The following is a 23,581-nucleotide window of genomic DNA, read 5'->3' as shown; positions in this document are numbered from 1 at the left end:
TTACAATTATTATTTATTATAATTGTTATTTTTATACCTGATGGATACATGGATTCTTTCCTGTTAGTTACTATTATGAATAATATTGATGTGAACATTATATGTCATCTGGTACAAATGTGCAAGACTTTTTCTGGGGCACACACCTAGAGCAGAATTTCTTGTTCGAGGGGTATTTGAAAAATTACCTTGGTAGTTTCTGTCAAGCTGTTTCTCAAAGTGGTTACACAAATTTACAGTCTTAGTATTAGATAAGTGTTCCTGTTGTTTTATTTCTTTGCCAACACTTTCAAAATTTGTACCATGTTTTCAGGAGTGAAAGGTATCTCAGAGTAATTTTAATTTGTAATTTCCTGATTACAGTTGAAGCCCATCATGTTAACACATGCTAATATGAGCCATTAAGGTGTTTATCTTCTATAAAATGCCCTGACAATATTTTTTTTACAGCTTTATAATGTACATGTCATAAAAATCACCCACTAGTACAGTTATCAAGTTAGGCAATCTTAATCATAATCTCATTTTAGAATTTTTCTCTTACCATCAAAATTTCCCTTTAGCCCATTTTAATCAATCCCACTCTCACCTCTCCAGTACAAGACAACCAATGATTTGGTTTCTCTGTATATAGATTGCCTTTTCTAGACGTTTGGTACAGATGGAGCCATATAGACATATCTATATAGATATCATATAGACTATCATATAAGTCAGATACAAAAGACGATATAAAGTCTTTTGTATCTGACTTATTTCACTTTTGTATCTAACATGTTTTTGAAGCTCATCCATGTTCTAGCATGTTTTAATATTTCCTTCCTTTTTATTGGTGAAACCTATTCCCCATTATGGATATACCACATTTTGCTTATTCATTTACCAGTTGATAGACATTTTGATTGTTTCCAGTTTTTTTTTTTTTTTGGCTGTTATGAATAATGCTGCCATGATTGTTTCCATATAAGTCTTTGTGTGGACATGTATTTTCATTTTTCTTGGGTAGATATTAAGAAGTAGACTTGTTCGGGTTGTGTGACAAATATGTATTTAACTTTTTAGAACTGGACAAACTTTTCCAAAGTGGCTGCACAATTTTACATTCATTCCCTTCAGCAATGAATGGACGTTTCAGTTTCTCCACATACTGGCCCGGACCTTCTATTGCATTTTTAAATTATAGTCATTATAGTGAGTGTGTAGTGACAGCATAATTTTAATTTAAATTTTCCTAATGTGATTATTTGCCATTTCTGTCTCTTCTTTGGTGAAATGTCTGTTCATATTTTTGGCCAGTTTTTAAGTTGGGTTTTTCATCTTTTTTTGAGTTTTCTCTTTTTAAATTGAGGTGAAATTCACTTAACAGAAAAATTAACCATTCTAATGTGTAAAATTCAATGGCATTCTGTATATTCATAATGTTATGAAGCCATCACTTCTATCTAATTCCAAAACATTTCATCAATCTCGAAAGAGACCCCATAGCTACTAAGCAACCGTTCCCATTCCTCCTTGTGAATAGCCTCTTGGAACCACGAATCAGCTTTCTGTTTCTGTAGATTTCCTTGTTCTAAATATTTCATAGAAATGCAATCAACACTATATGTTGTTTGTGTCTGGCTTCTTTCATGTAGCAAAATTTTTCTGAGGTTTATCCATGTCATAGCAGTACTTCATTCCTCTTTATCGATATACCACGTTTTGTTTATTGGTTAGCGAACATTGGGTTAGTTCCACTTTTGGCTATTGTGAGTAGGTTTGCCATGAACATTCATGTCCAAGTATTTGTACAAATATCTGTTTTCAGTTCTTATGGGTATTATACACACGAGTGGTATTACAGGGTCATGTGGTAATGGTGTGTTTAACTTTTTGAGGAGCAGTCAAACTATTTTCCACATGCATTCCCTCTGGCATTGTATAAGGATCCTAATTTCTCCACATCCTCCCTAATGCTTGACATTTTTCATTTTTTAAATTTTTTGTTATAGCCACCCTATGGATGTGAAGGGGTATTTCATTGTGGTTTTTTATTGCATTTCCCTAAAGACTAATGATGTCAAGCATCTTTTCATATGCTTGTTGGCATTTTCATATCTTCTCTGGAGAAGTTTCTTATCTATTTTTTTCTTTTGTTGCTTTTGCTTTTTGGTGTCATATCTAAGAATCTACTGTCAAATTAGTTTAAAGTCATGAAAATTTATTCTCGTGCTTTCTATGGAAGTTCTATAGTTTTAGCTCTCAAATTTAGGTCTTTAATCCATTCTGCATTAATTTTTTGTATATGGGATGAGGTATGGGTACAACTTCATTTGTTTGCATGTGTCTATTCAGTTGTCCCAGCATAATGTAAATCTTTCCCCATTGGAACTTTTTCTTGAAAATAAATTGATCATAAATAGATGGATTTATTTCTGGACTTTCAATTCTATGCCATTGTTCCATATTTCTATCCTTGTGCCAGTATCACAGTGTTCTAATCATTGCAGCTTTTTTCTTTTTAAAGTATGTTTTCAGGTTGGAACATGTGAGTCCTCCAACTTTGTTCTTCTCTTTCAGTATTAGTTTTGCTATTTGGGTCCTTATAATTAAATATGAATTTGAGGATCTGCTTTTCCATTTTTGTAAAACAGGCTATTGGGATTTTGATAGGGATTGTATTGAGTCTGTAGAACTATTGACATTTTAGCAATATTAGGTCCTCCAATCCATGAGAACAGGAAGTTTTCCATTATGTAGTTCATCTTTAATTTCTTTAAGCAGTATTTTATAGTTTTCAACCTAAAAGTCTTTTGCCTCCTTGGTTGAATTTGTTTGTAAATATTTTATTCTTTTGTTCTCTACTCTAAATGCAATTATTTTCCTCATTTCCTTTTTGGATTATTCGTTGCTACTATATAGAAATACAACTAATTTTTGTATGTTGACCTTGTATCCTGCAACTTTGCTGACTTTGTTTTATTAGCTTAATTAATTTGTGTATTCTTTAGGATTTTCTTGTATATAGTATCATGCCATCTGTGAATAGAGTCCTAGCTTGTTGAGTATTTTTATCATGAACTGGTGTCAGATTTTGTCAAAGGTTTTTCTGCATTAATCAAGATGATCATGTGGTTTATTTCCTTAAGTGTATTAATGTGGTGCATTACATTGATTTACTTTTGTATGTTGAACCACACTTGGTCCTTAGGTATAATTCCACTTGGTCATGGTATATAATCCTGTTAATATGCTGCTGGATCCAGTTTGCTAGTATTTTGTTGAGGACTTTTAGATCTATATTCATCCATATATTTGTATTGTTGTCCTTGGGTGTCTGGATTAAGATTTACTTCATAGATTGAGATATATAATCTCTCCTTTTGGTTCTGTTTATCTGGAGAATCCTGACTAATACAGATATTTCTGAGTTAGGAGAAAGACAGATGCCTTGTATCAGCCCTTTGGGGAACCCCCGACAACCCCCAGAGAGGTCAAAACTTAGACAAACACAGTTCCTTGCTAACCAGTCCTGCTCTGCTGCCTCTGGAACCAGAAACCTACGTGGGAATGCAGGCTGCCATCTTCAAGATCACTAACACATGCCTGAGAGTATTCTTCTTTTTTTTTTCATTCCACTCTACATATATAATCAGTAATTCTTAATATCATCACATCGTTGCATATTCATCATTTCTTAGAACATTTGCATCGATTTAGAAAAAGAAAGAAAAAGACAACAGAAAAAGAAATAAAACGATAATAGAGAAAAAAAAGTTATACATACCATACCCCTTACCCCTCGCTTTCATTTACCACTAGCATTTCAAACTAAATTTATTTTAACGTTTGTTCCCCCTATTATTTATTTTTACTTCATATGTCCTACTCTTCTGTTGATATGGTAGATAAAAGGAGCATCAGACACAAGGTTTTCACATTTACAGAGTCTCATTGTGAAAGCTATATCATTGTTCAATCATCATCAAGAAACATGGCTACTGGAACACAGCTCTACATTTTCAGGCAGTTCCCTAAGAGTATTCTTGATTCCATGTAAATTTTAGGATTAGTTTGCCAATTTCCTCAGTGAAGCCTGTTAAGATTTTGATGGAGATTGCATTGAATCTGCAGATTAGTTTGAGGAAAAATTAGCGTCTTTACAATACTCAATCTTTCAGTTCACGAGCATGGAATATCTCTCAGAAATATTTTGTAGTTTTAGTGTACAAATCTTTTGCTTATTTTGTTAAATTTATTCTAATATATTTTATTCTTTTTGATAATTTTATGGATGATTTTTTAATTTAGTTTTCTGAAATAGTTTTACAATTGAGTTTTGTAAATAATCTTCAAATTTGTATATTAGCTCTAATAGTTTTTTATGCATTCTTTAGGATTTTATACGTATAGTATCATGCCACTTAAAAATAGTTTTCCTTTCCAATTTGAATGCCTTAATTTTCCTTCCTTCCTTCTTTTCTTTTTCATTTGTTTTCAAATATTGCTTCTTCCCCACCATTTTCTCGTCTTTTATTCTGGAATTTCAATTACATAAATATTAGACCTTTTCATCATGTTTCAAATATTCCTTAAGATGTTTTCTGTATTTTCCAGTTTTTTAGAAATCTCTTCTGTGCTTCTATTTGTATATTTTTCCAACTCTTCCTATTTCCTAATTCTACAGTTAGTTATTTCTCATCTATTGTTAAAGTCATTTTTTAAACATTTTTTGTTATGACATGTAACATATATACAAAAAAGCAATACATTTCAAAGTACATTGTAACAAGTAGCTATAGAACAGATTTCAGAGTTTAGTATGGATTGATTACAGTTCCACAATTTCAGATTTTTCCATCTAGCTGCTCCAAGACACTGGAGACTAAAAGAAATATCAATATAATGATTTAGCAGTCATACTCATTTGTTAACGCCTGTATTTTCTGTTATAATTCTTTCTTCTCCTTTGATCTTTTTCCCACTGTTTAGTGGTAATTGGGCTATGCTAATTCTAACTTTTTCATGTTGAAAAGGAGTGTTGATAATATGGGATAGGAGGATGGAACTATCCCATTACTGGAGAGATTGGCCTCTCTGGGTTTCAAGATATATCTGGCCTAGAAACCATCTGGATATTGTAGGTTTCTGGAAATAATTTTAATGTGTGAAACTTTCGTAGAATCTCAGGGCCCTAGGTGTTCTTTAGGGATTAAGGTTTACTTCATAGATTGAGATATATAATCTCAATTATATTTAATCAAGTATATATAATTGGGCTTTGGCAATTAGCAATATCTAACTGAAGCTTGCATGAGAGTAGGCTCCAGAATAACCTCTTGAGTCTATTTGAACTCTCTTAGCCACTGAGACCTTATATTGTTACATTTCTTTTCCCTGTTTCAGTCAGGAAGGCATTGTCAATCCACAGTGCCAGAGCCAGGCTCATCTCTGGGAGTCATATCCCACGTTGCTAGGAAGATTTTCACCCCTGTATGTCATGTCTCATGAAGGGGAGAAGGTAGTGATTTTTCTTGCTGAGTTAGGTAAAGCCATCTTTTTTTTTTTTTTTTAGGTACGTGGTCCAGGAAATCCATCTTTTAATTATTAATTCTAGTAACTAACTGTATTGTCAGTTTGAGAATGTATGTCTGATTTTCTCTTACAGTTTCCCATTTGTAACTAAAATTCTCCATATTTGTCATCTAATTTTTTGCTCACTGCATTTATAGTTATTTTAACATCTATGTCTAATAACATTAATGACCATTGTCATTCTATTGTCTATTGTTTTTCTCTTGATGTTTAATTATGTGGTTTCCCCAAAGAGGGTGTTAACTTTTATTTTTGTTGGTCATTTAAGTTAGGGGCAATAGCATTCCCAAATCATCCTAATCCAATAAGCCTTTGGGGCAGTTCCAAGCTGATCTGTTTCTGGTACACCGATATTTTAGACGTAGCTTTCAGGGCCCTAAGTGAAAGTTTGGTATATTTATCATGCTTCTTTCCTTTAGCAGGTCTCGATTTCAAATTTTATTTCTCTGAGCACCTTAACTGAGTGGAAAGCCTTGCTCAGTTTCTGTCTCTAAGCTACAGTTTAGATTTTATAAATGTTTTAAGGTGAAAATTAGCACCAAATGCTAGGCCCACCTTTCTGGTCATCTTACCTTGATTTTGGCCTAGTTGTCCCTGCTTGGTCCTCTGATGCTTCAAAACATACTTTACAAATCATTTTGTCTGCATTTTTTTTCTGTTCTCAGTGAGAGAAAAAGCCAGAAATAAAGTAGTCTCTGTGATATATAGCACCCTAAGCCAGATGCTATATATAACGTCTCTATAACGTTGACTTTATTATGTATTTTATTTAAGTGTCGTAAATTAGACTGGAAGTTATATAAAATACTAACACTTTTTTTTTTCAGTTTTCATTTACCAACATTCCAAAATAAATGGAAACAGTCTAGGTATATTCAAATTATACAAATAGTGATACTATTCAGTTAGAATTTCTTATGCTGAGTGGTCTTGAATAAATAAAAATGAAAAAGAAAATTGTTATAAAAATAAGGATAAGTTCTTTAAATGACCATAAATATCTATTGTCATTGTATGAGAAGGACAAATTCCAGAAAATAATTCTTTCATTCAAGCAAAAGTACTTATTGAGCACCTAAAATGCATTCGGTACTATGCTAGATGCTAGTCATACTGTGCTGAACAAGACAGACAAGGAGTTCCCTTCTTTTGTAGCTCTGTTGTAGTAAAATAAGAATTTTAAGCTTTCATACCTTGTGTGAACTCACTAAATACTCCTTCTTACTTTGCAGCAACTTTGGCTGTTTCTGTTGGAGGTTTCTTCTATTTTCTCATCTTCTTTCCACAAGGAATCATCAGTAACATATATGCACAAATGAGTCTCATTCAGAAACTGGCTTCCTGTCTCAGTTTAAATATTGCAATGGCCATGGGGATTCACTTCATGAGCAAGATGGAAATGAAGCGTGAGTCTTTGCTTTGTAAAACTGTCTTTGCTGATTTGATTCCCAGAGAGAAATGGCAGGTGGTCTGGGGTTGATGATGGGGTGGGTGGGGCAGTGGGTGAGGGGAGACTTTTGTATTTCTTAACTATTTTTCTTAACTATTTTAGTATTTCTTTACTATAAAATTAAATGTATATTTGGTTGGATATGCGTGCTGTATGAATACATGCATATATATAAATAAATACATGAATGCTATATCTTTGTCCATAGCAGTAGTCTCAATTGGGAGCAATTTTGCCACCCAGGAGGCTTATGATCGTCATGACTGGGTGGGGAGTGCTGCTGACATCTGGTAGGTAGAGACCAGCAGTACAGGCTGGGGACAGAGATGCCACTAAACATCCTGCAACGTACAGGACAGTCCCCATAGTAAAGAATTTTCTGGCCCCAAATGTCAGTAGTGCTGAGGTTGAGAGACAATAGTCTATATCCGTGTATTAAAATCTATGAGTTCAAAATTCCAAATCCAGTACCACAGAGTTCTTCTTAGATTTTCTCCATTCAATACATTTTTCTCCCTTTCCCCCCTTTTGAGAAACCTGGTCCCCAATCTTATCAACATATTTATCATTTGTTCAGTGTTTGTAACACTCAAGAAGTACTTTCAGGGTGGGCCACGGTGGCTCAGCAGGCAGAGTTCTTGCTTGCCATGCCAAAGACCCAGGTTCGATTCCTGGTGCTTGCACATGTGAAGAAAAAAAAGTACTTTCAGCAAGATTTATTTGCAGTTCCTTTTATGTTTAGTCTGAGGCTATGTGGTCATAGCACACATTGCAATGCACACATTGCAATGCACAGCACACAAAGTACTGTGTTCAGAATCACTTAGATAAATTCTTCTTTTATGTTCAAGGCAGCTAGTTATGTAAGTCTTTTGAACTATTGTATCGTATGTATGTGCCTCATTTTGTTTATTCACTAGTCTGTTGGTGGAAACTTGGATTGTTTCCATCTTTTGGCAATTGTTATAATGCTGCTATGAGCATTGGTATGAAAATGTCTGTTTTGTCACTGCTTTCAGCTCTTCTGGATATATACCAAGTATTGGTATTGCTGGGTCAAAGGGAAACTCAATAATTAGTTTTCTGAGGAATTCCCAAACTGTTTTCCACAGTGACTGCACCATTATGCATTCCCACCAACAGTGAATAATGTTCCAATTTTTCTACATCCTCTCCAACATTTGTAGTTTTCTGTTTGTTAAATAGCAGCCATTCTTATAGGTATGAGAGTGTTCTAGTTTGCTAGCTGCCAGAATGCAATATACGAAATGGAATGGCTTTTAAAAAGGGGAGTTTAATAAGTTGCTAGTTTACAGTTCTAAGGCCGAGAAAATGTCACAGTTAAAACAAGTCTATAGAAATGTCCAATCAAAGGCATCCAGGGAGAGATAACTTGGTTCAAGAAGGTCGATGAAGTTCAGGGTTTCTCTCTCAAGTGAGAAGGCACATGGTAAACACAGTTACAGTTTGTTTCTTGACTGGAAGGACACATGACAAGCATGGCGTCATCTGCTAGCTTTTTCTCCTAGCTTCCTGTTTCATGAAGCTCCCCAGGAGGCATTTTCCTACTTCATCTCCAAAGCACTGGCTAGTGGACTCTCTGCTTTGTAGTGCTGCAGCATTCTCTGCTCTCTCTGAATCTCTTTCATTCTCCAAAATGTTTCCTCTTTTATAGGACTTCAGAAACTAATCAAGACCCACCCAAATGGGTGGGGACACGCCTCTACCTAATCCAGATTAACGGCCACTCTTGATTAAATCACATCTCCAGGGAGATGATCTAATTAAATTTCTAACATACCATACTGAATAGGGATTAGAAGAAATGGCTGCCTTTACAAAATGGGATTAGGATTAAAACATGGCTTTTCTAGGCTACATATATCTTTTCAAACTGGCACAGAGAGGATATCTCATTGTCATCTTGATTTGCATTTCTCTTGTAGCTAATGAGAATGATCATCTCTTCCTGTACTTTTTAGCCATTTGTATTTGTTCTTTGGAGAAGTATCCTTTGCCTATTTTTTAATTGGATTGTTTGTTCTTTTATTGTTGAGCTCTATAATTTCTTTATGTATAGAATATCAAGCCTTTATCTGATATGTAGTTTCCAAATATTTTCTCCCATTGTATTTGCTGCCTCTTCACCTTTTTGACAATGTCCTTTGATGCACAGAAACTCTTACTCTTAAAGGGTTCCCATTTATCTATTTTTTCTTTTGCTGTTTATACTTTAGGTATCATGTTTAAGAAGCTCCCTCCTATTACTAGATCTTGATGATGTTTTCCTACATTTTCTTCTAGAAGTTTTATGATACTGGCTCCTTCATTTTGAATTAATTTTTGTATTTATAGGGTTTAAGGTAAGGATCCTCTTTCATTCTTTTGGCTACTGATATCCAATTCTCCCATGCCCATTTATTGAAAAGACTATTCTGACCCAGTTCAGTGGATTTGGGGCCCTTATTGAAGATCAATTGTCTGTAGTTTTGATGGTCTGTCTCCACCTCTTGATTCGATTCCATTGGTCAATACTTCTATTTTTTGTGCCAGTATCATACTGTTTTGACCTATGTGACTTTATAGTAAGCTTTAAAGTCAGAAAGTTTTAGTCCTCCAACTTTGCTCTTCTTTTTTAGAGTATTTTTAGCTATTCAGCGTCTCTTTCCCTTCCAAATAAATTTTATAACTAGCTTTTCAAAGTCTTCAAACTTGGTTGTTGGGATTTTGATTGGTATTGTATTGAATCTGTAGATCAATTTGGGTGGAATTGACATCTTAATGACATTAAACCTTCTTATCCATGAGCATGGAATATCTTTCCATCTATTTAGGACATTTAAAAATTTGTTTACAGTGCTTTTTAAAATTTTTTGTGTGCAAGTCCATGACATCCATGATTAGACTTTTTTTCTAGAGATCTGATTTCCTTTGGTCATTATTTGGAATAGATTTTTTTCCTTAATTGTCTCCTCAGGTAGGTCATTACTTGTTGTCATGGTCAGGTTCATGGGTGAACTTGGCCAAGTGGTGGTATCTGTTTGTCTTGTTGGGCAAGTGCTGGCCTGTCTGTTGCTATGAGGATATTTCATGAGCGTGTCAAAGCATCCATAGCTGATTCCATTCGTAATCAGCCAAGGCAAATGTCTTCTACAATGAGTGATTCTTATTCTAATCACTAGAAGCCTTTTAAGGAGCATTCAGAAGAGGCAGGCTCTCTTCCTGCTTCAGCCAGCAAGCCTCTCCTGTGGAGTTCATCCAGACCCTCCATTGGAATCGTCAGCTTCACAGCCTGCTCTACAAATTTTGGACTCTGTGTTCCCATGGTTATGTGAGACACATTTTATATTTACAAATATTTCCTGTTGATTCTGTTTCTCTACAGAACCCTATCCAATACAACTTGGTACCAGGAGTGGTTCTTAGGGAACAGAATCTTAAAAATGGGTTTTTATGAATGTTTTTCTACTCTGACTGGACTCAGAGGCACTAAGAACTCTGATACCCATAATCAGAATGACACTGCCAATTCATGGAGTGAGTTGGCAAAAGAGATAGTCAAAATATCACTATTCGATTCTTCTAATGCTTTGCTTGTATGAAGGCAGGCTCTGGGGGATAATGTTTTTGACACCTTTACAGAGTTTTGTGGAAATAGAAGGTATAGAGATGTTGGCTGGTCGTTGTTAGATACGTTGGATACATTAATGAGTGAAAGGGATGGGCTTAAGGCTTCAAACAAGAAGCTTAAGCACTGTCTGACAGATGTAGAAGTTTCTATGAGTATCCTGAAGGAAAATCTTATTTCCTGTAGTCATAGACTTGAGATTTCTGAAAATCAGACTCAGAATCTTATTGTTAGAGTAGCAACTTTACAATGTAAACTGAAATCTCAGTGTTGCATGGTGTCTGCTGTTAAAGTGAGGGCATTGATTGAAAAGGAGTGGGACCCTGGAAAATGGGATGGTGACATATGGATTGATAATGATGTCGGGGGCGAGGTTGAAACCCTAGGTCATGCTGAGTCTTCTCTAGATGACCCTGTAATATTCTGCCCTGAGGACATAGCCACCCTGCCTCCATCCTGGAGTTATTTAATCCTGTTTCACCAGATGAAACTGCAAATGAATGCCCTGAAGCAAACGGCTTGGAAGATTTTCTAATTCTTTTCATGACCCACCCCCACCATCCCTCATTTCTTCCAGACCTATAACTAAACTAAAGTCCCAACAGGCCCCAAAAGGTGAGGTAAGAAGTATCACACATGAGGAGGTATATTATACTCCAGAAGAACTGTGTGAGTTTTCCAATTTATATAGACAGAAATCAGGGGGATATGTGTGACAATGGATTTTAAGGGTGTGTGATAATGGTGGGAGGAATATAAGGCTGGATCAGGCTGAATTTATTGATATGGGCCCACTAAGCAGAGATTCTGCATTCAATGTTAAAGCTCGAGGAGTTAGAAAAGGTATTAACAGTTTGTTTGGATGGTTGATTGAAACATGGATCAAAAGGTGGCCAACATTACCTGAGGTTGAAATGCCAGAACTGCCCTGGTATAATGTAGATGAGGGGATCCAGAGGCTTAAAGAGACTGGACTGTTAGAGTGGATTTATCATGCAAAGCCTGGAATGTCCGGAGGATGCACCTTTTACCAGAACAGTGAGAAATAAATTTGTGAGACTAGCACCATCATCCCTGAAGAGCTCTGTAGTTGCATTTCTCTGTAGATCAGATATTACTGTGGGAACAGCTGTCACTGAGTTGGAATCCAAACACAGTGGGGATGACCAGATCCCGAGTTGGCAGAAGCCAGGTGGCAGCACTTAATTGCCAAAGACAGGGTGGACATGGCTATTACAATAGACAGCAAACTCAAAGCAGGAATCAAAATAATGTGACATGCAGAGATTTGTGGTGTTGGTTAGTAAATCATGGGGTACCTAGAAATACAATAGATGGGCAGTCTACTAAATTCTTGTTTGAGCTGTATGAACAAAAGAGTTCTAAGTCAAGAGAACAGAAGTCTAACCTGAATTACAAAAACACAGTCATGGCCCCGTAATCAATTTCCAGACTTGAGAAAGTTTACATACCTAGAGCCCCTTGAATGAAGGGGAGGCCAGGTCCCTTTGGAGCAGATCCCTGTTGTTACACTGCCACAGATTTATACTGTTAATCCTCCTCCAAGCTTCCCCAAGGAGACTGACGGCCTTTTACCAGGGTAACTGTGCATTGGGGAAAAGGAAATGATCAGATATTTCTGGGATTATTAGACACTGGTTCGGAAGTGACATTAATTCCAGGGGATCCAAAACATCACTCTGGTCCAACAGTCAGAGTGGGGACTTACGGAAATCAGATGTTTGATGGAGTTTTAGCTCAGGTCCATCACACAGTGGGTCCAGTGGGCCCCCAGACCCATTCTGTAGTTATTTCCCCAGTTCCAGAATATATCATTGGAATAGACATACTGAGAAACTGACAGAATCCCCATACTGGCTCTCTGTTTCTGTGAAGAAACAATATTCTTTCACTATCCTACTTCAGGAGAATATCAACTCTCCAGCCCTATGTCATAATCTTGTCCAAAGGTACCTTGATTATTTCCCCCTTCCATAATACATCACACTGGTCCATGATATTGATGATATCATGTTGATTGGACCTAGTGAGCAAGAAGTAGCAACTACTCTAGACTTACTGGTTAGGCAATTGTGTGTCATATGATGGGAGATAAATCTAACAAAAATGCAGGGGCCTTCCACCTCAGTGAAATTTCTAGGTGTCCAGTGTTGTGGGGCATGTCGAGATATCCCTTCTAAGGTGACGGATAAGTTGCTGCATCTGGCCCCTCCTATGACCAAAAAAGAGGCCAACCCCTAGTTGGTCTCTTCGGATTTTGGTGACAACATATTCCTCATTTGGGTGTGCTACTCCAGCCCATTTATCGAGTGACCAGAAAAGCTGCTAATTTTGAGTGGGGACCTGAACAGAGGAGGCTCTGCGACAAGTCCAGGCTGCTGTACAAGCTGTTCTGCCACTTGGACCATATGATCCAGCAGATTCAATGGTGCTGGAAGTGTCAGTGGCAAATAGAGATGCTGTTTGGAGCCTTTGGCGGTCCCCTATAGGAGAATCACAATGCAGACCCTTAGGATTTTGGAACAAAGCCTTCCCATCTGCTGCAGGTAACTACTCTCCTTTTGAGAAACAGCTTTGGCCTGCTACTGGGCCTTAGTAGAGACTGAATGCTTAACCTTGAGCCACCAAGTTACCATGAGACCTGAGTTGCCTATTATGAGCTGGGTGTTTTCTGACCCACCAAGCCATAAATTTGGGTATGTGCAGCAGCACTCTATCATAAAATGGAAACAGTATATATGAGATAAGGCCAGAGCAGATCCTGAAAGCACAAGTAAGTTACATGAGGAAGTGGCCTAAATGCCCATGGTTTCCACTCCTGCCACATTACCTTCTCTTTCCCAGACCAGAGCTGTGGTCTCTTGGGGAGTTCCTTACAGTAAATTGACTGAGGAAGAGAAAACTCGGGCCTGGTTTGCAGATGGTTCAGCACGATATGCAGGTACTATCTGAAAGTGGACAGCTGCAGCATTATAACCCCTTTCTGGGGTGTCCTTGAAGGACAGTGGTGAGGGGAAATCCTCCCAGCGGAGAGAACTTTGAGCAGTGCACCTGGTTGTTCATTTTGCTTGCAAGGAGAACTGGCCAGAGATGCGTTTGTTTACTAACTCATGGGCTGTTGCTAAAGGTTTGACTGGATGGTCAGAGACTTGGAAGGACATAATTGAAAAATTGGTGACAAAGAGGTCTGAGGAAGAGTTATATGGAGAGACCTTTTTGAGTAGGTTAAAAACGTGAACATATTTGCATCCCATGTGAATGTGCACCAGAGAGTGACTTCAGCAGAAGAAGGTTTTAATAATCAAGTGGATAACATGACCCGTTCTGTGGATACCAGTCAGCTTCTTTCCATAGCACCTCTGTCATTGCCCAATGGGCTCATGAACAGTGGTCAATGTGGTAGGGATGGAGATTATGCTTGGGCTTAGCAGTATGGACTTCCACTCACCAAGTCTGACCTGGCTACAGCCAGTACTGAGTGCCCAATCTGCCAGCAGCAAAGATGCACACTCAGCCCCTGATATGGCACCATTCCCCGAGGTGGACAGCCAGCTACATGGTGGCAGGTTGATTACATTGGACCACTCCCTTCATGGAAGGGGCAGCGATTTGTTCTAACTGGAATAGACACATACTCTGGATATGGGTTTGCTTTCCCTGCATGCAATGCTTCTGCCAAAACTACCATCCATGTGCTTATAGAATGCCTTATACATTGTCATGGTATTCCACACAGCATTGATTCTGATCAGGGAACACACTTCACAACAAATGAAGTGCAGGAATGGGCACATGCTCATGGAATTCTCTGGTCTTACCATGTTCCCCATCATCCAGAAGCAGCTGGATTGATAGAACGGTGGAATGGCCTTTTGAAAACTCAATTATGGTGCCAACTAGGTGGCAATACCTTGAAGAGCTAGGGTAATGTTCTCCAGGAAGCTGTGTATGCTCTGAAACAGCATCCACTGTGTGGTGCTATTTCTCCCATAGCCAGGATCCATGGGTCCAGGAACCAAGGAGTGGAAATGGGGCTGGCACCACTCACTATTACTCCTAGTGATCCACTAGGAAAATTTTTGCTTCTTGTCCCTGTCACCCTGAGCTCTGCTGGCTTACAGGTTTTAGTTCCAAGAGGGGAGTACTTCCACCAGGAGAAACAACATTGATTACATTGAACTGGAATCTAAGACTGCCACCTGGTCACTTTGGGCTACTCATGCCCCTGGATCAACAAGCCAAGAAGGCGATTACATTATTGTCTGGGGTGATTGACCCTGACTATCAAGGGGAAATAGGACTGCAACTACATAATGGAGGTAAAGAAGAATTTTCCTGGAATATAGGAGACCCCCTAAGGCGTCTTTTAGTACTACCATGGTCTGTGATTAAAATCAATGGAAAACTGCAACAACCCAATCCAGGCAGGACTACCAATGGCTCTGAAACTTCAGGAATGAAGGTTTGGGTCACCTCACCAGGTAAAGAACCATGGCCAGCTGAAGTGCTTGCTGGGGGTAAAGGGAACATGGAATGGGTAATGGATTAAGTAGTGATAAATATGAACTATGACCACATGATCAGTTACAGAAATGAGGACTGTAATGGTGTTTTGTTCATGTTATACTATTTAAGCTATAAGAAATCACCCAAGGAGTTGCACCCTATTCTGGAGAGGTTTAATGTGTTTCCATTTATATGCAGGACAGTTGAGTATTGTTAGGTGAAAGAAAAAAATGTGTTTTATTGTTTTATATTTAGAAATTAGGTATAGTGTAAGGTGATATGTATAGGTGCCAAGTTGACAAGGGGTGGACTGTCAATGTCAGGTTCATGTGTCAACTTGGCCAAGTGGTGGTACCTGTTTGTCTTGTTGGGCAAGCACTGGCCTCTCTGTTGCTATGAGGACATTTCATAGAATTAAATCATGATGATGTCAGCTGATCAGCCAAGGGAAGTGTCTTCTGCATGAGTGATTCTTAATCTAATCACTGGAAGCCTTTTAAGGAGGATTCATAAGAGATAGGCTCTCTTCCTGCTTTGGCCGGCGAGCTTCTCCTGTGAAGTTTCCATTGGAATCCTCAGCTTCACAGCCTGCCCTACAGATTTTGGACTCTATATTCCCACAGTTCCATGACACATTTTTATAAATTTTATATTTATGGAAATTTCCTATTGATTCTATTTCTCTCTAGAGAACCCTAACTCATACATACACTTGTGTATAGAAACATTACTGATTTTTGTGTATTTATCTTATGTCCTGCCGCTTTGCTGAATTTATTAGCTCAAGCAGCTTTGTCTTAGTTTTCTAGGGATTTCCATGTATAGGATCTTGTCATCTGCAAATAATGAAAGTTTTACATCTTCCTTTCCAATTTAGATGAATTTTATTTCTTTCTCCTGTCTAATCACTCCAGCTAGGGCTTGTAGTTCAATGTTAAATAATAGTGGTGACAATGGACCTCCTTTTCTCATTCCCAATCTTAGGTGGAATGCTTTCTGTCTCTCACTGTTAAGTATAATAATAACTATGCATTTTTCATTTATGCATTTTATCATATTGAGGAAATTTCCTTTGATACCTACCTTTTGAGGTGTTTTTATCATGAAAGGATGTTGAATTTTGTTGAATGCTTTTTCAGCATCAATTGATATGATCATGTGATTTTTCTCTTCTGATATCTTAATGTGCTGTATCATGTTGATTGATTTTCTTGTGTTAAACAACCCTTGCATTCCTGGTATAAACCCCAGTTGGTTGTGATGTATAATTCTTCTACATGTCATTTGATTTGATTTGCTAGTATTATGTTGAGAAGTTTTGCATGTTCATTAGAAAGATTGGTCTGTAATTTTCCTTACTTGTAGTGTCTTTATCCAATTCAGTATTAGAGTGATGTTAGCTTCATAAAATAAGTTAGGCAGTGTTCTAGTTTGCTAGCTACCACAATGCGATATATCAGAAATGCAGTGGTTTTTAAAAAGTGGGATTTAATAAGTTTACAGTTCTAAGGCTGTGGGAAAGTCCAAATTAAAGCAAGTCTATAAAAATAGTACAAATTAAGGCACCAATAAGAGGTTACTTTCACTCGAGAAAGGTCAATGAAGTTCATGGTTTCTCTCTCAACTGGAAAGGCACATGGAGAACATGGTGGTGTCTTCTAGTTTTCTCTACAAGCCCGTTGCCTGAAGATCCCCCAAGCGCATTCTTCTTCTTCATCTCCAAAGGTTACTGGCTGGTGGATTGTGTAGTTCTCATGTCTCTGCTGCTCTTGTCATTCTCCAGCTTTCTCCAAAAGGCTTCCTGTTTTAAAGGACTCCGGTAAAGTAGTCAAGACCTACCTGGAATGGGTGGCTTCACATCTCTGTGGAGATAATCTAATCAAGCTCTCAAACTACAGTGCTGAATAGGGTTTAAAAGAAACAATTCCTCCTACAAGATTGGATTAGGATTAAAGCATGGCTTTTCTGGGCTTCCCAAATCTTTTCAGACTGGAACAGGTAGCTTTCCTTTTCGTCAGTTTTTTTGGAAGAGCATGAGCAGAATTGGTGCTCGTTCTTTTTGGAATGCTTGATAAAATTCCCCTGTGAAACTGTCTGGTTATTGGCTTTATTTGTGGGAAGATCTTTGATGATCGATCGAATCTCTTTACTTGTAATTGGTTTATTGAGATCTGTTTCTTCTTGAGTCAGTATAGGCAGTTTGTATGCTTCTAGGAGTTTGTCCATTTCATCTAATAAGTTGTCTAGTTTGTTGGCATATAGTTGTTCAAGGTAGTTTCTTATGATTTTAAAATTTTGTTAATTTGCATCCTCTCTCTCTTTTTCTTTATCAGTCTAGATATAAAAGTCCGTCAATTTTATTGATTTTCTCCAAGAACCAACTTTTGGTTTTGTTGATTCTGTTGTTTTTTGTTGTTGCTGCTGTTCTCGAGTTCATTTATTTCTGCTCTAATCTTTGTTATTTCTCCTATTTCTTTGGGGGATCATTTGCTGTTCCTTCTCTAATTTCTCCAAGTAAGCAGTTAAATCCTCTGTTTTTGCTCATTCTTGTTTTTTAATATAGGCATTTAGGGCTACAAATTCCTTCCCAGCACTGCCTTTGCCACATCCCATAAGCTCTGATATGTTGTGCTCTCATTATCATTCATCTCCAGATATTTACCAGTTTCTCTACCTACTTCTTCTTTAACCCACTGATTATGTAAGAGTGCGTTGTGTGATCTCCATATATTTGTGAAAGCTCTGGTTCTTTGGTGATTATTAATTTCCAACTTCATTCTGCAGTGGTCAGAGAAATTGCTTTGAATGATTTCAATCTTATTAAATTTATAAAGACTTAGCATTTGTCCCAGCATATGATCTATCCTGGAGAACATTCGCATGCACTAGAGAAGAACGTATATCCTGGTGTCTTAGGGTGTAACGATCTGTATATGTCTATTGAGTCTAAATCATTCATCACATTGTTTAGATTATCTGTTTCCTCATGATCTTCTGTCTGATTGTTCTATCTATGGTGGAGAGTGGTATGTTGAAGTCTCCCACTATTATTGTTGAAATGTCTATAGCTCCCTTCACTTTAGCAAGGTTTGAAGCTCCTTGATTGTGAGCATAAACATTTATGATTGCTATTTCCTCTTGGTGAATTGTCCCTTTTATTACCATGTAGTGTCCTTTGCCTCTTATGATGTCTTAACATTTACAGTCAGTTTTATCTGATATTAGTATAGCTACTCCTGCTTTCTTTTGGTTACAGTTTGCATAGAACATCTTTTTCCATCCTTTCACTTTCAATCTATTTGTGTCCTTGGGTCTAAAGTGTGTGTCTTGTAAACAGAATATAGATGGATTATATATTTTAATCCATTCCACCAATCTGTGTTTTTTAATTGGTGAATTTAATCCATTAACATTCAAAATTATTACTGTAAATGCAGTTATTGAATCTACCATCTTATCCTTTAGTTTCTGTCAGATTTCTATATTCTTTTCCCCCCTTTCTCTTTTTTCCTTTCCCCAGAACTCCCTTTTCTTTCTTTTTTTTTCTGCGGATAGGCTTCTTTTAGTATTTCTTGTAGGGCAGGTCTTTTGTTAACTAGTTCTCTCAGACTTTGTTCATCTCTGAAGATTTTAATCTCTCCCTCAATTTTTAAGGACAACTTGCCTGGATAAGGAATTCTCTATCCTCTCTTATTCAGGAGCTTAAGTGTATTATACCACTGGCTTCTTGCTTCCATGGTGTTTGTTGAGTAATCTGATCAGTCTTAACCGTTTTCCCTTGTATATAGTAGAAAGCTTTTCTCGTGCTGCTTTCAGGATTTTCTGCTTCTCTTCAACATTTGACAGTTTGATTAAAATATATCTTACAGTAAACCTATTTGGATATATTGTACTTAGGGTTCTTTGATTCACATATTTATGTCTTTTATAAGGTGTTTTAGTTTGTAAAGCTGCCAAAATGCAATATAACAGAAATGGAGTGACTGTTAAATGGAGAATTTATTAGTTGCAAGTTACAATTCTAAGACTGTTGAAATGTCCAAACTAAGGCATCCAGAAAAAGATACCTTGACTTAAAAAGGCTGATGACTTTTAGGGTTTCCTTCTCAGCTGGAAAGGCACATTGTGACATCTGCTAGCTTTCTTTCCAGACTTCTTCAGTGGCTTCCCCAGGGGCATTTTCTTTATGCATTTCCAGAAGTCTCTGGCTATGTAGGCTCTGTCAGTTCTAAAGCTTTTTCTAAAATGGTTCCTTTTAAAGGACTCCAGCAAGCAACCTGACCTTGAATGGGTGGAGACACATCTCCATAGAAACCATCTAATCAAAAGTTTTTCTTCAAGGTAATAATAAGAAGGATCCCACCCAGCAATACTGAATGAGGATTAAAAACCTTAGCTTTTCTGGGGTTCACAAACAGATTCAACAGGTTTGGGAAGTTTTGCCCGATTATATCTTCAACTAACCTTCACAGCCCTTTACTTTTCTCTTCTCCTTCTAGGACACCAGTGATTCTTATATTTGTGCCTTTTGTTTTCCATCATCTCCCTAATATTCAGTTCCATTTTTTCCATCTTTCTTGCCATTTTTTCTTTTGTGTGCTCTAGTTCTGTTATTCTGTCTTTAAGCTCACTTATTCTTCCTTCTGCTTCTTTAAATCTTCTATTGTGTGTCTAGTATATTTCTGATTTGATCTGCTGTATCTTTCTTCTCTGTGAGATCTGCCATTTTTTTTCTATTTAATCTTTCAAATTCTCCTTTATGCTCTTTTAGTGTCTTTTTAGTGCCTTATTTCTTTATAAATATCCTTGAGTAGTTGTTCCATATTCTGTGTCCCCTTCAGTGTTTTGATTTACTTTGGCTCGGCCATTTCAGCCTGGATCTTCAAGTGCTCTGCGATTTTCTGTTGTGTTTGGGGCATTTGGTTATCTAAATAAGATTATTTTGCAAGTTAATTTCCTTTCCTCACTACTGTTTGGTATTTATTTGATTTTGCATTGAAAGTTCCCTTTTGTACTTGGTTTGTCAGTAATTTCCCATCAAACCAAGGCCCAGATCTTGTAGGGGGTGCAGTTCTACTTGAGGTTCTATTAAAAAATAGGCAGGGGTACATGGAAAATTCAGTGACAGAATGCCTGGTCTACCATGCAGAATACCTGGGCTTGATTCCTGACCCATCACCCCCACCAAGATAATAATAATAATAATAATAGGAAGAAGGAGGAGAGAGGGGGAGGGGGGAGGGGAGGGGAGAGGGAGGGAAGGAGGAGGGGGAGGGAAGGGGAGGGGGGAGGGGGAGGGGAAGGGAAGGAAGAGGGGGAGGAGGAGGAGAAGGAGAAGGAGAAGGAAGAAGAAATTTTTAAGAAGGAGACTCCTCAGTAGGACCTGAAGTCAGAAGGAGATATCCCAGGATATATTGGGAAGGAGCTCATACTGGTGAAAAGAAAAATTAAAAAACAAATAATAAAAAAAATCAATAAAAATGTAAATGTATAAAAGTATATATAAATAAAAATAATAATACTAATAACAATATAGAAAAATATATTTTTAAAAACCTAGGCAGATAGGGAGTTTGCCAGGCTGCATTTACTGCTTCTTCCCTGCAGGTAGTGCTCCTGAGTCACCTCTTTCCCTCAGGCCTGCCCCTCCCAGGCTGCAGCAGCTGTCTGGGAAGATGGCATGCCCAGCGGGGTGACTGCTCCCAGCACAAGGCAGTGGGATGGTTGGTCATGGTGCGCAGGACCTGGGAGCCGATCGCAGCACTTGGGGGAGCAGCTGATTGTAGCACCTGGCGCCTGGTGGGTCTGCCGCTCAGGGCATTCGACAGGACAGCTAGGCGCCTGGCTGGGCGACTGGTCCCAGTTCCGGGGGTCGTTGCTTTTCGCGGTGGATGGCTAGGCTGACTTTCAGGCTCCTCATAGGTGCTGCCAGCTGCGGAGTCGTGCGGGGAGTTTTCCCTAGCCAGCATCTGGGCCAGGCTGGAGCAGAGGGATGGTCAGTTTCCTCTCATCCGTGCTTGCCCCTGGGCCACGCTCCTCCCACCCCCACCCCTTTTCGGGTCATGGCCCATCAGACCCATCAGCTGTCCTCCGTATCTCCCCACCTCTCTCCTCCCTGTGAAATATTGAAAACTCTCTTCAGTCACTCACCCTCCCGGGGCTGCAGTCTTGGTCATTTTTACCCCATCTCCATCTTGTTCTATGGAATAGGAGTTAACCCAGGGTACCCTACTCTGCCATCTTCCTGGAATTTACCTGATACCTTTTTTTTTTGTATGCTATATGAGGGGGTCACATTTGATTCGTTTTTCCATGTGAGTATCCCATTATTGCAGCACCATTTGTTGAATTTTTTTGCTTGTTGGTTTTCTGTTTGTCTGTTTTTTGGGGGAAGTGCGTGGGCGGGGATGGAATGCCTGATATCTCTTTATGGAGGTAAATTCAATAGCATAAAATTCATCATTTTAATTGAATTGTTGTGGTGATAAAATATACCTAAGTTGAAATTTACCATTTTAACCATTTTAAATGTACAGTTCAGTGGCACTAACTACATTCAGAATGTTGTGTAACCATCATCACTATTTCCAAAAGTTTTTGAACATCCCAAATGGAGACTCTACTGCATCTCCCCCGCCCCCCCCCCCCACCCCCCCGGTCCCCGGTAACCGCTAATCCATTTTGTGGCACTATGAATTTAGTTAACTCATTTAAATGGGATCATTCAATATTTGTCCTTTTGTGTCTGGTGTATTTCAGTTAGCATAACATTTTTAGGGTTCATCCATGTTGTAGCAATGTATCATATCTTCATTGCTTTTTATGACTGACATTATGTCATTGTATGTATATACCACATTTTGTGTATCACTCATCTGTTCATGGACTCTTGGGTTGTTTCTGCCTTTTAGCTAATGCTATTACGTACATTGGTGTACAAATCTGTTTGAGTGTCTGCTTTCAATTCTTTTGGATAGAAACACACATATATATGCAATAGCTGAGTCGTACATTACTTCTATGTTTAACTTTTTGAGGAATCACCAAAATAGTTCTTTTCTGCAGTGCTGCACTGTATTATAGCCCCATCAGCAGTGCACAGGTGTCCCAATTTCTCCACATCCTTGCTAACACTGCTCTTTTCCTATTTTTTTTTTAATTGTAGCCATTCTAGTGGTTGTGTATTTGCATTACCTTGTGTGATGCGTGGTAAGGCCGGATGCAGATCAGGACAGAGGCAGGTGTCATATAAAAGATTTATTTCACTCACAGCTGCCCGGGGAGAACACAGCACACCATGTAGGGACGCAAAGGGAAAACACCAGGGTCAGTGCTGGGGCATAGAGTGAGAGAGTAGAACTAAGTGCCTTTATTGTGGTTTCTGCACAAAGTGTGGGAAGGTGAGCCAGGGGTACGTTAGCATGGGATTTTGATGGGCAAGATATGAAAGGGGCATCCCCACAAGTTTGGGGTTGTTTTCTTGTAAGCAGACTGGGGTCAGTGTTATCTAGGATTGACAGATATATAGTAGGAATTGATCACCTGGAAGCATCTACAATCATTGAAGCATCATTTTACAAACACTGGAAAACTGGTTAATGCAGTGGGCTCTGCAATGCTTCAACATCCTCATCATTCCATATGAATACCTGGGGAATCCTTGGGGGTGATTATAGAAGATATTTGTATGGAGGAGACCTGAATAGTGGAGCAGGCTTACGAGGTATAGCAAATGAAGTGATCTAGAAGATGGTTGCAAAGTAGAATTCAAGTTAAAACATAGCAGAGGCCCATTCTGATGAGTAGTAGTCCCTGAAAACCTGCTGTAAGCCAGTGTGTCTTTTTATCTGTGGCTAACCAAAGAGATAAATAGTAGCTTTGGGGACTAGTGGTATATGTTGAATGATTTTAGTGATATTATGGAAAGTATGGGTATCTTTCTTAAGGTGCTTTAGGGTCTTTGACACCTGTCCGATAGTTTCAGTCGGTTTAGTAGGGAATTCCCTACTAAGTGTGGATTAATCTCATTTGTGTGGCTAAAAGGTAAATGACTGATAGAGTAGACCACTGTGGTAGTTGAGTTCAGGTGTTAACTTGGCCAGGTGATGATGCCCTGTTCTGATTCTGTTGTATTAAATGTGAAATTCATCTCTGGCTGATTATATTTGCCATCGGCTAAGAGGTTCCACAAAGAGTGAAGTTTAATTTAATTAGCTGGCTTAAAAGAGAGAGGTCAGCAGAGAGCTCATCAGCTCAGCATTCACAGCGTAGCCCAGATGTTTGGAGATGCAGAAAGAAATCGCTCCAGGGAAGGCCATTGGAACCCAGAAGCCAGGAGAGTAGGCCTGCAGATGTCAGATGCCACCATGTGCCTTTCATGTAACCGAGTGCCTCAGATGAAA

General features: G+C 38.3%; 1 protein-coding gene across 6 annotated transcripts in view; it reads left to right on the top strand.

The window, feature by feature from the left end:
- Positions 1–23,581, top strand: part of LOC143667404 (phospholipid-transporting ATPase ABCA3-like) — a 287,971-nt gene that overhangs the window by 66,403 nt on the left and 197,987 nt on the right. For all 6 annotated transcript variants that reach the window (XM_077141597.1, XM_077141598.1, XM_077141594.1 and 3 more), the window contains one exon: positions 6,807–6,980. In XM_077141597.1, the coding sequence (XP_076997712.1) occupies positions 6,807–6,980 (174 nt within the window). The remainder of the gene's footprint in view (positions 1–6,806; positions 6,981–23,581) is intronic.

The sequence above is a fragment of the Tamandua tetradactyla genome, chromosome 23, assembly GCF_023851605.1.
Source record: "Tamandua tetradactyla isolate mTamTet1 chromosome 23, mTamTet1.pri, whole genome shotgun sequence".
NCBI classification, from domain to species: Eukaryota; Metazoa; Chordata; class Mammalia; order Pilosa; family Myrmecophagidae; genus Tamandua; species Tamandua tetradactyla.
Note: the sequence above shows the minus strand (reverse complement) of the source record. Positions and strands in the feature narration are given on the sequence as shown.